General features: G+C 47.9%; 1 protein-coding gene across 7 annotated transcripts in view; it reads right to left on the bottom strand.

Moving 5' to 3' along the window:
• Window positions 1–15,724, bottom strand: part of LOC143151972 (serine/threonine-protein kinase MARK2-like) — a 36,212-nt gene that overhangs the window by 19,076 nt on the left and 1,412 nt on the right. For 5 of the 7 annotated variants that reach the window (XM_076321538.1, XM_076321542.1, XM_076321543.1 and 2 more), the window contains exons 2-10: window positions 15,321–15,666; window positions 6,745–6,960; window positions 5,799–6,177; window positions 5,343–5,563; window positions 5,103–5,214; window positions 3,557–3,669; window positions 3,266–3,473; window positions 2,503–2,700; window positions 1,470–1,671 (exon numbers count right to left, since the gene is read on the bottom strand). In XM_076321538.1, the coding sequence (XP_076177653.1) occupies window positions 1,470–1,671; window positions 2,503–2,700; window positions 3,266–3,473; window positions 3,557–3,669; window positions 5,103–5,214; window positions 5,343–5,563; window positions 5,799–6,177; window positions 6,745–6,960; window positions 15,321–15,666 (1,995 nt within the window). The remainder of the gene's footprint in view (window positions 1–1,469; window positions 1,672–2,502; window positions 2,701–3,265; window positions 3,474–3,556; window positions 3,670–5,102; window positions 5,215–5,342; window positions 5,564–5,798; window positions 6,178–6,744; window positions 6,961–15,320; window positions 15,667–15,724) is intronic. The other 2 variants (XM_076321540.1, XM_076321539.1) reach the window with 2 other exon arrangements.

Genomic DNA, 15,724 nt, shown 5'->3' with positions numbered 1-15,724 from the left:
ATCGATCCAAGGATTAAAGTATTATTTATTAAATTTTGATATTTTTAATCTAGACACACGAGTCTCACGAATTAAGAACCGCAGCTTCGCTCCGAAAACGAGCGTAATCGATATCTCGCATATTTTATATAAATGTCACCTACGTTGAATTATCGAAATACATTGGTACGTATTTAACGAATGGTAACGCCTTTACCGAATTAATGACCTATTGCAAAAAATTCCTGTAACGCCATCTAGCGTTCCAATCGCGCAATAACTAGCACGTGGCAAAATTCTCCTCAAACGGCAAGAGTTAATGGTTCCGGGCGTACGGGTAACTTTCTAAAAAAAAAAAAAAGAAAAAAAAAGAAAAGGTACCGAGCGAAACACAATTTATCACTGAAAACTGGAGGAGCCGGGACGATATTCGGGGGAACGATATGAAAGGACGGGTGGTAAATGAAAATACTGTCCTGCGCTACGCAACAACTTTAGCTCGCGAGAAACTCTATGCCGAGAGGAATGGAAATAACGACGCTAAAACATAAGAATGAAAAACATGTATGATGAATGTTAATGGTTCGTTTCTATACACACACGCTTGTAGATCTAGATATACATATTTGTTTAAAAAACAGAGTAAAGTCATGTGAATGTAACTGTGGCTTCGGTAATAATTTATAGCAAGCATTTGTATAATGTAAGTATTACACGTTCGATTAGACTATTTGTTCGGTCAATATCTGTCAAGCCATAAAGAAAGTGGTCTGCAATGAACGATTGGCAGGCAGCAGCCAACATGCTAGAGCAACACAACAAACAAATAAACTCCCTTGGGGCTTAATGACAGAGTTCTTGTTATTGTCCGGAATGGATCGTTTATCAAAGTTCTCGGTTTAATGTGCGTTGTTTTTTTCCTTTGGTTTTTTTTTTTTTTTAGTACACACGAGCAATCGGTCGTCTACTATGGTGTTAGTTAGGTACGATCAAAGGAAAGATAAACAATTTGAAAACGAAAAAAAAAAAAAAAAAAAAATATTTTAAAATAAACACCACTGTTTTAGTCGACAAGAGACTGTAAAGAAAAAGAGTAACCAATTACGAACCGAACTTTCGTTGCGCGCGTTAAGAAATTGTATACGGTTTATCGGTGCAGACACTGGATCGCGCACACGATTATACTCGACACTTGCCGCAACGCACCGGAGGCGAGCATTACTTTTACCAGACGATAAGAAAAGTTTCACCGGAACGTTGTTACGCTCGATCTCGCGGGGATCCAGTGTCTACGATATCGTTGGAAGAAAAGGATCGTATTCGTACATTTATATATATTATATAATATATTATATATATAAATATATGTATTTGTAAATCTACTACTTTGTGCGACTAGTCGTGATCGCACGAATTCTCGTTTGATAATTCAAAAGTTTCGTCGAATACGGTACATACGAAGATGAAAAAACAATTGGATGTCACTATACCTGGGTGCATCGTTGGTTCTTTCGGTAGACGAGGAGGACGTTTTCGCTTGATCATAGGAGATGGTACTACGCCGACCAACAGAACCAGGGGCAGGTGAGGTGAGTGGCCTACCACCACCTACCCCTGTATTCATCGTGTTGCTCTTGCCTGCCCATGCCCTACCACCGGGACTTGTACCCACGCCTAGAATGAACATTGTCACTGCAAGCCTCATTAGATATAGTTCAACACAAAACAAAGCAGCGTACTTTAAATTATAACACAGGCATGGCAACGAGTGTCAACAAGGACTAAAACATTTTGGTACTGCGCAACGTCTCATCTGCTTCCGGCTAAATCAACATAAACTACACGCTTCTACGTTCATGAACGGCAAAAGGACGTGAAACAGTAAATCCGAGCTGGCTAAGAGGATCCTCTACGAAAGGATCACGAGAGGCAGATACGACGCTGAAAATTATGTACACGTACAAGAACAATGTTTCAACCACGGGACGAAACGTCGTTGGCGCGTGGTGTCGTTCGTAACGAGATACTAATACGAAACGCACGTGTACGTGTATATCTCGACACGCCTACAAATAGATCCCGATACTGTTTGTTTCTATTTTCGTAAGGTTTGCGTAATAGTTGTGTTTCCGATCGAACGAGATATCGCGAAGCGGACACCACACGCGCCACGATGACTGGATCGTTGCGGGTTTTGGATCGTGTGTAACTCGGGTTCGTTGGGAAAAAAGGCTTACGAATTAGGAGCACATATAAAACGTGACACAAATTAAATAATTAATAATAATAGTAATAGTAATAGTAATAGTAATAATAATAATAATAATAAGATGTAAATTACGAAAGTATTAAAAAACTGGACAACGATTAGGGGGAACGAACCACTGCAACCTTATCCAAAGCAGATATATTTTTTGCTAAAGCTTCAAAACGGGGGTACAACATCGCAGCAAAAACGATTGGACAAGGATCGGTGGAGACTCGAGTAAAGGTTATAACGGTACAACAAAAAGAAGAACTCACTAGTATCTAATTGCCCTGGACTGTTTTTCGGAGCCGAAGGACGGCTCGCGGAGACACGAGCACTGTTCTCCTTGATCGTGGCTGCGTCTACGGTATTTTGTCGTTTAAAATTACTACCACCGCTTCCAGTCACAGTTCCACCAGTCGCAGCAGTCGCGTGATTATGATTCGTCGCGTTTCCTGGACTCGGTGCTCCTCCTAACGAGGTAAATGCGTTATACACACGGGACGGAGAATAAACAAACCACGCCTCGCTCACCGGCAAGTAAATTTCATTAATTGACCGTTCGTCTCCGAAGAGTGGAGGAACGAAAAAAAACATCGGACGAATGGTCTTTACTCGAACGCAGACGTTTCACACCGAGGCGACGCATAAAACGTTTCGTCAACGACCAGACAGACTCCTTAATCGTTTCAACAAACGTGATTGCTACGAGTTCCTGCGCATCGAGGAATCGGCTCTCTTTCTCTCAGCGGTCTGCTGACTTCTCTCTTTCTTTCTTTCTTTCTTTCTTTCTTTCTTTCTTTCTTTTTTCTTTCTTTTTTTATTTTTCCCCCGAGATACCGATCCGATCGACCCGGACCGGACCGGGTTTTCGTTTTCTCGTCTGTCACAGACGTCCCTTACCTAAGAATTGTCTGCTTCTTTCGACCGTTTCGCGTCAACTCGGTCTACCGATACGTTCGCAATCCGGACTCGCTATTTATCGAAGGTAAGTTTAAACGGTAGAGCTTGGAAGGAGAATAACGATTTAAAACTTACGAAGCGATTCGATAACGGACGAAACCCGTCTACTGGGTTTTGGATTGCTAGCGGAAATACTTCTGTGAACACCTCTGTGCGATGGACTCTGCACGGCGCCACCCGTACCTCCTCCGCTTCCTCCTCCTCCACCTCCGCCTGAACCAGCTTGCGGCGGAATGTTGCGCAACGACAATGAACTGCCTGACCGCGAACCGTCCGATTCAGGCTACGAAACGACATCGTGTTTAATAGAAAACGTTTGGATCAAACGTCCGCTAGTGAAACGCTAACACCCCGGCGTTTACTTACATCGGTGGTCTTTCTTCCTAGTAGTAAGTACGTGGCGAACACGTCATCGTACTTCGCTTGTTCTAAGGAATCTTCTATTTCGCTTCTCGTGTACCCCATACTAGCCAGGGCCTCTAAAACAAACAGGCGTAGCGGCATAGTCACAACCACTAAGAATACCAGCCAGAATGACACTATAATATTCAACAAACGAGCAACGCCCGGTAAGTAATACCGTACGCAACGATCCCACGTAAACAACGTTTGTCTTTCGCTAGCTAACGTTCTTTGCGCGAGCGGAGAGATGCATCGCGAGCAGGCAAACAAAGATTTCGAGAAGAAGCTCGGTGGTTTATTGCTGTGCAGGAAAAATGCGCTCGTAGACACCTTTTTACACACTACGGATTTACCATTGTACGTACTAGAGATACCGCGAGGAAATCGTCGTTCTTCTTCGTATCGAACCATTTACCAAAGGACAGTGGTGGAAAATAGACGATTTTTGGCCCTCGCCGGCGACGTACAATTTTTACGGTACACGTATCTACCAGGTTCTGAAGAATGCGAAAACAATCATTATTTATCGTTCGTTGGGGAATTCTTGTTGTTTTTGGTGGTCATGGTTTTTTCTTTGTTTTTTTTTTTAAGAAATGGTACGCGTAAAACTTTGGAATCTCGTGATCGGTGCAACTCACCCCGATCAATGTACTTCACCGTACGAATGACGATCCATCTGTGCGAAAGAATCATCGAAGAAATCGGCGGGTAACGTACCTGGTCGATCGGTATCGAGCAAAGCTCGGAGCAACTGTAACATTGTTGCTCCTGCGGGAACGAAGAATCGATGATAACTTTCGAGTTATTGTTCACCGACCAATGGACGAATAAAGTGTATTCGAGTATTCGAGGATCAATTTTAAGTAGGCAATTCGGATAACCGAGATGTTGTTGCGATAAATTTACACTCCGTAATATCCAGCTTACTCGAGCCGATACGTTCCACGCGTATGCAAACACAGAGATCACGTGCACCTAATCGCTGGGAGATCATCGTTCGAAGAAGATAAAGACGAAATACATTAGTGTCTGGTTATTAGCGAGTCGCACCGATCACACGTCTGAATAATTATACATTTTTTTTTCTTTTCTTTCGAATTCCCGAGAACCTGTGGATACATGCTCTGTAAATCGTTTTACGCTGGCAAGCTCGGTAGGAAACTGGCCACTTTCTACCATTGTCCTTTCTACGACGAGGTATCCATGCATCTATGCAAGTGTCTACGTCATTGCGATCCAATTCTCGGAACTGGAGAATTGGTTCGATTACGACCACCTCCGAGCCGGTACTAATTATTCCGGTCGGTATACGCGCTCGTAAACGTATTCGATCGTCTCTAAACGGACGTCATTTTTAATTGCACCGCCGCGATGATCGTCGTTGTCTGACAAACGGTCTCTACCTTTAATCGAGCGCGCGTGCGCGCGTGTACGCACGAGGTGGTCGTAAACGATGCAACTACATATATTAAATGTAAAAAACAATAAGTAGTAAGTGTTATGTACATACTGGCAGACTCACCTATCCTCTTGTGGTCTTTATAATCGGGCTCAGGTTCTAAGTACGGTTTTAGTTCGTCGTCGTCGTATCCCATGTTCATCCATTTGTCTTTCATTATAGTCTAGAAAGCGCGGAGTGAGAAAAAGGAACAGAAAAAAAGAACGGCCATCGTTAGAATTGCAACTCGAGTCTCGTATCGTTAACGATAGACATGTTCCGGAAACACGTTCGAACCTTGTCACCACGTACCTCTAAGGAGGCCCGTTTCGTCGGGTTGAGCACCAAAAACTTCTTCAAGAGGTTTTCGCAATCGGTGGACATGTAAAACGGGATTCGGTATTTTCCTCTCAATACCCTCTCCCTTAATTCCCTCAACGTCGAGCCGTCGAAGGGCAGCGAGCCGGACACTAAAGTATACAATATTACTCCCAACGACCAGACGTCCACTTCCGGTCCGTCGTACTTTTTACCTGTCGGGAGGATACGTGTAAATGTAATCGTCGACAATAACGTCGTCTATGTTAGGTAGAAACTCGACGATACTCGTATCGTTTGAGAAACTCGACGATACTCGAATCGTTTGAGAAAATTGACGATACTCGTATCGTTGGAGAAAATCGACGATACGAGTATCGTTAGAGAAACTGGACGATACTCGTATCGTTCGAGAAACTCGAATATCGAATGAACGCGTGTTGCGTGTACCCTGAAAGAGCTCGGGCGCCGCGTACGGCGGCGATCCGCAAAAGGTGTCCAGCTTGTTGCCAGGCGTGAACTCGTTGCTGAAACCGAAGTCGGCGATCTTGATGTTCATCTCGCTATCGAGCAACAGATTCTCCGCCTTCAAGTCCCTGTGGATGATCTTCTTCTGATGGCAGTATTGCACGGCAGACACGATCTGCCTGAATTTCGCACGGGCCTCCTTCTCCTTCATACGACCGTGCAGGACCAGGTAGTCGAACACCTCGCCGCCGCTGGCGTACTCCATTACCAGGTACAGTGTCTTCTCAGTCTCGATCACTTGGAAAAGCTTCACTATGTTCGGATGGTCGAGCATCTTCATTATCCTCACTTCTCGGAACAACTGTAACGTGAAATCTCGTCAGCGTGGACGAATCGTGCGGTATGGCACGCGAAACGCGATCATCCCCGAAACCATTGGCCGACATGGTAGATTTTCCAGATCCGTTCGTAACGTTCTTTCGTACGATCGTAGACTCTTCGAAGAATCGCGATCGAGAATAAATAAAGATCACTCGAAGCGTACGAGACGCGCGTACTTGTAACTTTATCGCGCGACGAGCGCACTGCAACGGTTTCGATTACAGAGATAGACCCGTGGAACGAGTCGAGATCCAGGCTCGAATAAAATGAGCACTCGTTACAACTTTCCAAAATTAGCGTTCATATATCGCCCGAACGAACGGCTTCTCGGCGCAAATGCTTCGATACGTATTTATTTTTACAGGAGAGCGATCCATTAACGCGCGAACAAGTGTACAGCTCGGTCGATCTCCGCGCGTTTTCGCAAGGTCCGCGCCTACGAATGATCGTCGGGCAACCCTACCTTGGTGATCGTTCGATTTTTCCAATATCGCCAATCGTGTCGAGGACAATTAAACGCGCGTATAGAACGAGACGAAACGCTTACCTTTTGAAGGCTATTGGGATTCAGTTGAGTCTTGTCGATAATTTTGATAGCCACTTCTTTCCCGGTGGGCACGTGCTTGGCAAGTTTTACCTTCGCGAAGTTACCCTTGCCGATCGTTTTGAGTAATTTGTACTTGCCGATGTGAGGCTCCTCCGATGTCCGACTCCTCGACGAGAGCCGACCACCGCTACTCGACACTCCCACGCCATCCCCTGTCTGAAATAAGCGGAAACAAGGAAACTCTTAAAAAAAAAAAGAAGAAGAAGAAGAAGAAGAAGAAGAAGAAGAAGAAGAAGAAGAAGAAGACGAAGAGAGAGAAAGAACGCGACACGTATCGAGAACGGTGCGCGCGGTGTGAATCGGTGGTATATCGCAGCTCGATCGTGCTCGTATCTGCGTATGTGCGATCGGTTGGATCGGTTCCCCGGTCCGTGGGTTGCTTAGAATTACGAAATTTTACGACCACGCGTCGTTCAATTTATTCATGCACCGTGACGACCGCACTTGACATTTCCAGGGACGGACGGACGATCGTCAATGGAATTAATTAAAGCTCGTTGAAGCTGTACCAGATACAGATTGTTTTGAACGAAGCGCGGCGCGCTGTTTAATCTGTGATCGCCGGAGACGTTCCCCGAGCCGCGAGGCTGGAATCTCGTCGTCGGGTACCGTTCGACGGAAATCGACGAGGAAAGAGAGTACACGCCGCAATTTATATTCGCAGACGGTCGTTGACTCGCGAACAACCGCGTCGGATCGAAGCACCACGCGTTTACACGGGCACGGATGGGAGGAGACGGGGAACATATCGGTCCTGGAAGTAGTTTCGGTCGTGCCGAGTCGGACGTTGCCGGTACGATCGGAAATCCCTTACTCCAGGACCCTTATATATATATATATATATATATATCTCGTTTATCCACCGTTTTCGTTATCCGTATCCCCGATTTACCAAACGGAGCGTCCAGGAAAAATAAATAATAAATTCTCGACTTGGTTTCGAAGCTTCGTGCACACGGTTTCGGAAACGAAACGTTCGGCCACGATATCGCCGATGGAAACCCTCCAAGAGCGATCGCGTACCGAAACGAAGCACGAGCGTACGCGACGGATCTTATTAATTCGTTTCTACGGTCAATTACCCGCGCGTGGCCACGAGTGACCATCTTGCAAGAGGTGGTCGCAGCAACTTTCGAGGCCGCCAGCTTGACTGATTGACCGATCGATCTCTTCGATGTCCCGAGAGAGAGAGACAGAAAGGGAAAAATCAGCGTGGAATCGACGTTGGTACGCGCACACACACGCACACGCGCACACTCCGTCCGGCTTGGCCGATGATAAACACGTAATCGGTCTCCTTCTCTAAGCGGTGCTCTCGTTACCGACACGACGACGAGAAACAGGTGTCTCGAGGAGGCTACGATGCACGATCGACCGACGACGATGGCTGATCTCCCGTTTCCCTTTCGTCCGTTCTGGCCATTTTTGTTCGCGCGGCAGCACGCTCGAAACTTCCCCGCCGTGGCGCGATACCATGTCTGTCTAGAAATACGAGCCGAAAACGCTACAGGTATTTACAGTACGCGCGACCCGCGATCGATAAAACGCGTCGTCGTCCTCGTCCTCGTCCTCGTAGTCGTCGAAACGACGTTGAACGAATTAATTAGCGTATTGGTCCTTCGCGAGAGTTGTAGCCAGCTACGATCATCGGCATAATCAGGTACACGGATTCCTTTCGTCGAGGTAGCGTTCCTCGTCGCGTCGAGACGCGTGAACACGGCCACCGGTGCGAAACATCGTCGCGCGAAACGAACCGGCGATCCTACGAACGGGAACGGTTTCACCGAGACGACCAGGCGACGTTGACCGACGAGATAAGAGGATTCGAAGAAGACAGCCGGCAACCCTACAACTGGCGATCATTCCAAGTAACGAATCCAACCACGGTCCCTAGTTTCAGCGACGTTTTCACTCGAGCTCTTCCCTTCTCGTTCGTTTCCCCCTTTTCGGTACGAACCGCGCGACCGAGGGACACTCGCGGAGCTAGAAAGTCGAGGACGCTATCGTTCGACGCGCATCGCGAACGGAGACCCTTCTTCGACACCAGCACGGTGTATCGTCGAACACAGTTTACCGTATCACTGTTAACTTTCGCGAGACGCACTCGTACGTCGGAACGTAACACCGAGACATCGAAGGACGTGTCTTCGTTATTGCTCCGCACGCGCGACACCACGGTGTATATATCGGGTGGTCGTGGTCGTTGTCGTGGTTGTCGTCGCGTCGCGACGACGGCAGGCGCGGCACCGCGACACCACCACCGCGAGACCTCCCCCTTTCTCGCGGTGCACGCACAATTCACGCTCGATTCGCGCACAAGGCGAATATCCCGCCTCGGGGTGCGCGCGTTAAAGCGTACGGTTTCCACGCTGGCTGGAGGAGAGCTCGAGCGGCTCGAAGAAATCGATCGACGATTGAAATCGTGGCTTCGGAGGCGTGTCGCAGGTACATCTGACGTCACTGATCACGGCCGGTCGTCGTCTCTGGGTTAGGTTCACCGTGGCCCGAGCGGAACGCATTCTCGTCTTGGTAAGCGGAATCGACGAAAACGATCGCGTTACGCGGTCTTCTACGTCCTCTTGGTTCGAGAGTCGCTCGTCGTTGTCGACGAGTCGAGCACTCGTGCGCACACGCCGCACTGGATGCGTCGAGTGTTCCCTGTTCCTCGTTTGGTCGTCGTCGCGGTCGTCGACGACGACCGTGTGCCCGACTACCTTCCCCGTTGTCCTCGACGAGTACGAGCGAGTCGCGCGAATCACCCAGAGGAGGAGTTTCACAGCCGAGGGATGCGAAACGAGAATCAATACGCGGCTCCCACCACACACCCTCCACCCCTGCTGCTACTGCTACTGCTGCTGCTGCTTCTGCTGCTTCTGCTGCTGCTGCTGCTGCTGCTGCTGGAAGCGTGGAAACGAACCACCCTTGAAACCCGAGCGACCCGAACCCTCCCTACCTGCCCCCACGAGTCCATCCGAACGACCACCACGACGACGATGAGTCGCGCATGCGTTCCGAAACCGACTCGCCGGCCACCCGCCCGCCATTGCCAACACGACTCCCTCGACGCTTCGTATATACACCCCCAAACCCCGCTTCGTACGAGAACTACCCCTCCCGTTCTTGCGCGCGCGATCGAAACCGAGTTTTCGCCTTGGTCAGCTGATCGACCACGAATAGCGACGATACGCACTTCCGTCTGTCGCAAAGACGCGCGATTCTCGAGCTTCGTTCCCGATTCGAATCAACGAGGGCTTTCGACGAGTTTACGTTTCGAGGCTCGTTCGATTTCGAAGACGATTTTCGAATTTGGAAACGACTTTCGTATTCACGAAATTGTTTTCCAGAAGTTCGCGAAACGAGTCGAGAAAGATCCCATTAACTCGAAGATTGCTATCGAACTTTGTGTAAATTTAATTCGCGTACGATGCGTCGTCGATCACGCTTATCGGGGTGCGCATCACCCCGGATCGTTTAGATGTACATTTAAGAGACACGAAGGGAAGATTTACGAAATTCTCGAGGAAACCTTGGACGTAAATTATTCCACGACCCACCCTTATCGAGGAGCGTAGTATTTTTAATTGGCCGATCACGTGCGAGATATTATCTCGAAAATAATCGACGAGCGAATTAGGCGTTCTCCATGAGCGAAAAGTATTCCCAGCTTTCAAACATTTTGCCCGGCGTGACCCACTCGTGAGTTACACGCCATCGCGTGGAAGAATCTCTCGACGAGAGACATCGGTGGATCGCTTAGGCGAATGAGAGCGTTACTCGATGACCCATCGATAGATCACGTCGTTCCGAACGTGATTCGGAATAAGAACAGTATTTTATTGTTTGTTTTTGCTGTTCAACGAGTCGAGTGTGCGGTAACATTTCGACGAGATTGAAAGTGGACAAGCTCGTTGGGTTCGAATAGTTTTCGTTCGAATTATTATTTTAAAGCGCGGTACAGACGCGAGGTACGTACCGTTTAAAGCTTACGGATTTCTTTCGTCTATCGACGAATTATCGATACGGTGTCGCGAGTTTCCGGTACGAAGAGACGCGACGCGTTAAACACTTTCTCGAGTATCCTCGTCGATGAAATTACAAAAGTACGAAGAGGAATTATTTCTGTATCGACGACCCGAACAACGCTTTCATTTTCTTTGAGGACCTATTGCTTCGTCGATCCCTCGAGTAAAGAATTTATACGCAACCTTACGGGCATTTATCGATAGAACGGCACTCGTTTCGTAGCTCGATTTTGTAATTTCATCGGACGACGTAAAATTAATTTCCTCCTTTGTTAATATCGTTCGGTGTACGTGTCGCGAACGAAACGACGAACGTACGTGGAATTTCTAAGGTTCCACCACCGATCTAATATTCCCAACATTGCCTCTCGACGCGTATCAACGGTACCGAAACGTTCGAATTACGATCGAATTACGCGCGCTTAAAACGGTTGAGAATCTCCCCGACCTATCGGAAACCCGGTAAAATAAATCCTCGTAAAGTTCCCGGAGATTTTACATCGCGCGTTAAGAATTTTATTAGTCGTCGAACGATCGTAAATTTTCTTATCGTCGATACGCTTTTTCGATAGGATTGCGCGCCGACTAATCCGTCGATTAATTTTTCCTCGAAATCACGTGGGTAGATTCCGTTACAAAATTTTACCCGAACCGATCATACGAAACCCAATTGTTTTCAGCGTGGAGTTGCGACTAACGACGACACCGGACGAAGAAAGAAAAATTCTTCAATTTCCACGTTTTTTGACATATGTATATACTATATACATATACACGTAGACGGTTACAGTCGAGGCTGTAACGTTCGAACTGTTTAAACGTGCTATTTTCGTACGAGCCGGCGGAATCGAATTCTCTAGCCGATCAGCTGATCGATCGACCGAGAATCCAGCGACGCCGAAGTAGAACCGCCAACGCCCAGTTTCCACGGGAAATCAAAATCGTACGACACCGAAGAAACGAGAATTTTCTTTCTTCCCGCTTCGCTCGCCGAGATATCCACTTTCGGCCCGGTAAATCGAGTTCACCTCGGCGAGGTGAACGTAAACAGGCACCAAGTTTAATCCAATCTGAAAAATCAGACCAGAGTCGACGCGCGATGAGAGATTGCGATATTCTTGGGTAGTTCAGGGTACAGATGAGAACGTTGGTGGAGGAGGAAGAGGAGGAGGAGATGGTGGGGGACACGGTCTGGATATTTCGCCGTGCCGTGATTTATGCAACTCCATATTCAGCGAGAAAAGCGATAAACACGAGAGTACGCTGCCGAGAGATGGTAGGGTGCATATGAAATCCGCTTTATGCCGCATAACCGTCGCCACCTTTCCAAGTCCTGACACAGCAACGCGCGTGTGTTCTTTGGTTCAAACGACACCCGACGAAACGGTGATCTCTGAAAAGCCCCCGACACCTACCTAACCGTACCCTAGGTACGAGAGATAGGTACACGTTGTTGGTCGTACGAGCACGAGCAACGAGTGTTTGGGGACACCGCGATAGAAGTTGCGAGCTCGTCGTAGACGGATGCACGGGTCACTTTTACTCCGTTTTAGCTCCCAGAGTATCGTTGAAGAAAAATCCTAATTTTTTAGTAACGAAAACTAAATCGTTACTAAAAAAAAACCTCTCGATTCAGTCTGTATACTCCTATACCGTCGTTGAAATTCCTTCGTACGTGTCGAGATGTCCTTCCATCCCTCGGTCTGGAATTTATTTCCAAAGGATAGTGTCCGTTACGAAGAAAATCGAAATACCTCGAATTTATTTACGAGAACGCTGGGACTGGTACGCTCTAGATACGGTGGATTTGTCGAGGAAAGTCTCGAAGAAAAAAGCAAAAGAGGGCGAGTATCGTAACAGTCGATAATATTGGGGCGTAGCCGGTCAAAGTCGAGGTTAGCGCGGAGTACTCGCGCGGGTGAGACTCGTTTCCGCTCGAGAGGTCAACAGCGACGAATAGTGCCAACGAAACGATGCGTGGACGATCGTCGAGGAAACTGGCCCCGCGACAGGTGTCGCGAAGAATATTTCGACGCGCGTGCAATCTGTTCGGCTCGTGAAAAAGAAAAAGAAAAGAAAAAGAAAAAGAAGAAGCGTGGTCGTGCACGGAGGAGAGAGGACGCGTAACTTGGAGGCGGTTAATCGGCTTTGACGGGTCTCACGATCGTTAGGTGGCACGCATTCGCACAGTCGAACAGGCAGGGAAGCCATCCGCATTATTTGAGCTCGAACGGATGAGCCGTAGACTGCGCGCGGTACGTGACCCGAGCGCGCAGATATGCATTAACGCTGCACTCGTTGCGCACGGCTACCGACCACAGGGAACAGTCGAACGTATCGACGACACGGGAGTTTCGGGACTCGGTCGGCTCCGTCGGGAAACTCGCGATTAATCCCTCGCGTGCGATCCATACGTCTCTATGGACGTCTCGTCCGACTTATCGTAACGCGCGCGCATCTACGCGAAACTCTCTTCACTCTGTGCCTGTTAGGGACGAACGTGTGCGAGAATATACAACCCCGCCTACAAGTATCGAGACACTTGGAATTTTCGTAGAAAAGAACAGATGAAAAATAGACTTTGCAATCCGTGTTAATTTTAAGAGATAAACCATAGCAAAACTGTGTTCTCTGTATCTGCTAGGGACGAACGTGTACGAGAATCTACAACCCCGCCTACAAGTATCGAGACACTTGGAAGTTTCGTAAAGAAAAGAAAGATGAAATTAAGACTTTGCAATCCGCGTTAATTTTAAGAGATAAACCATAGGATATTTACGAAAACTTTTTCCAACGATACCATTACGTAGACTCTGAAAAAATGTTGATCTTTTCCCCATCGTAAGTTGAAGAGATGCTTTTCCAATGTGCACTTTTCGAACTGTGAACCTCCCCGGTTAATCGATCGATAAATTTGTATTTTCAGCAAGTCAATACGCAATTGTTACCTACTTAAAGACTGTCTCGACTGTCTCGATATTTTTAGACACGAATGTGGGTGAACGGGGCCCAGGATTAACTCCAAGATCCCGGAGGATATTTCAACGTCGAGTCGGTCACGCGAAAATCGGCTGCGGCCTTTGGGACGGGAACCCGATCGAGAGGAGATCCCGGTCGCGAGGGGTTAATTCGTTCGTTCCTGTCGAGTCAGTCCACGAAGAGGCTGTATCCTCGAAAGTGAACAACGTCGTCGTAGGAGCCCTCCTTAATTCCTTCCTTCCTTCCTTCCTTCCTTCCTTCCGTCATCGCCGAATTCGCGCTAACGAAACTCGGCTCTACCCGGTTATTTTCCGAAAGCGTTACTCATCACCCGTTCTTACTTTCTATTTCAAAGTGTACGGTCGTCGTCTTACTCATCTAGCAATTAAGAGCCGAGAGTCATTCAGAGCCCACCACCCTCCCCGCTAAACGCCCGGTATATGTATATATAACTATGAAAACTATGCCTGGAATCGTCTTTTAGTCACCGTCATCCTTGCCGTTGAGTCGCTGGAAGGCCAAGCACTTAGCGTCAATTATCGTCGTGTTTCGTCGTACCGATTCTGGAATTTTCGCGTTGCGCAAGTAAACGATACCGAAATACACCGCGTCGTTACGTTACAATGGAATCCCCGGGATAATTGAAACGATCTCTCGACGGATAACTGGAACGAAATTATCGCCCCGGTGGTATTTGTCTTTATTCGGTGGGAAACGCGCGACGACTCATTTGACGATCGACGATCGAGAGAGACCGATAAGATACGCGTGATCGAATGTATCGTTCGTTGATGAGAATTAAAATTCTAATATTTGTCGTTGTATCGTCGCGGGAGCGTTATCGATCTATCGGTACGGTTCCACCGACGTGAACGAGTCCAAACACGACCTCGTTCGGACCGTTTCCAATTATGCGTAATTGACGGTTTGTTGGAAACGATTCGAAAACGGTACGGTTGACAACAGTGCGAACGCGGATCGGTATTTGGACTCGTTTCGCTCGGGACAACCTCGTCGATCCATTAACGACACTCTCGTCAAAATACGGCCAAATGTATCGAACGTTTCAATTTTCGTTAACGGGCGATCAATCCTGAACCCCCGATACCCTTGTCCCCTCTCAGCGTGGTCAATTGGCCCAAATTGGGGGAAAAAAAAAACACCTGCAAGGAAAAGTAATTCACCCCCTCCCCCTGGATCGCTGAAACTTTCGAGTCGATTTTGGTTCCGCAACAAATTTGTCCGTTTGCGTAAGAAACGCGCGAAACCGTTGCGTTCGACGTCATCGTCGACAAATTCGAGTTAAAATTATCATTACAATAACGATTCATTCTCGCGACGATCGATCTCGATCGGGCCGGTCAATGTTTCTCGACACCGCCCGAGTAACTCCACCGGAAGTTATCGCCCGCCCACGTCTTTGTTCGTAACCTTTCGCCGATACTCTCTCGCTTAAACAAACCCCTCGAAAGGGTTTACCTCTATTTAAGGGTTCATTCGTTATACAATATCTACCTCCTTCTCATTCTGACCAGCCTTCTGCATGATGTCTGACAACGGTCTGAGCACACTGCTGAGCACATTGTTTTGCTGTTGTTGTTGTTGTTGTTGCTGCTGCTGCTGCTGCTGCTGTTGCTGCTGTTGTTGTTGCTGTTGTCGATGGTCTTTCTTGGTGAGGATAGGCCGACCGAGCGCGCGCAGCTGCTGCACCCTGGTGTGCGATCGTAGAGGCACATCCGCTTCCTGTCCCCGCCTTGTATCCGAGGCGGTCCTCGACAATTTCGTGGGTGGCTTCTTCGCCGTGATCCCAGCGTTTCCGGTCGAGTTCCTCGTTGCGTCGCCACGATGCAACGGGGAGGCCCTTTTCGTTTCAATTCACCGAACGTCACTTTCATCGTCTAATCTCGTTCTTAAACGGG

Source organism: Ptiloglossa arizonensis, chromosome 10 (genome assembly GCF_051014685.1).
Source record: "Ptiloglossa arizonensis isolate GNS036 chromosome 10, iyPtiAriz1_principal, whole genome shotgun sequence".
NCBI lineage: Eukaryota > Metazoa > Arthropoda > Insecta > Hymenoptera > Colletidae > Ptiloglossa > Ptiloglossa arizonensis.
The sequence above is the reverse complement of the archived record's forward strand: the minus strand, read 5'-3'. Positions and strand labels throughout refer to the sequence as shown.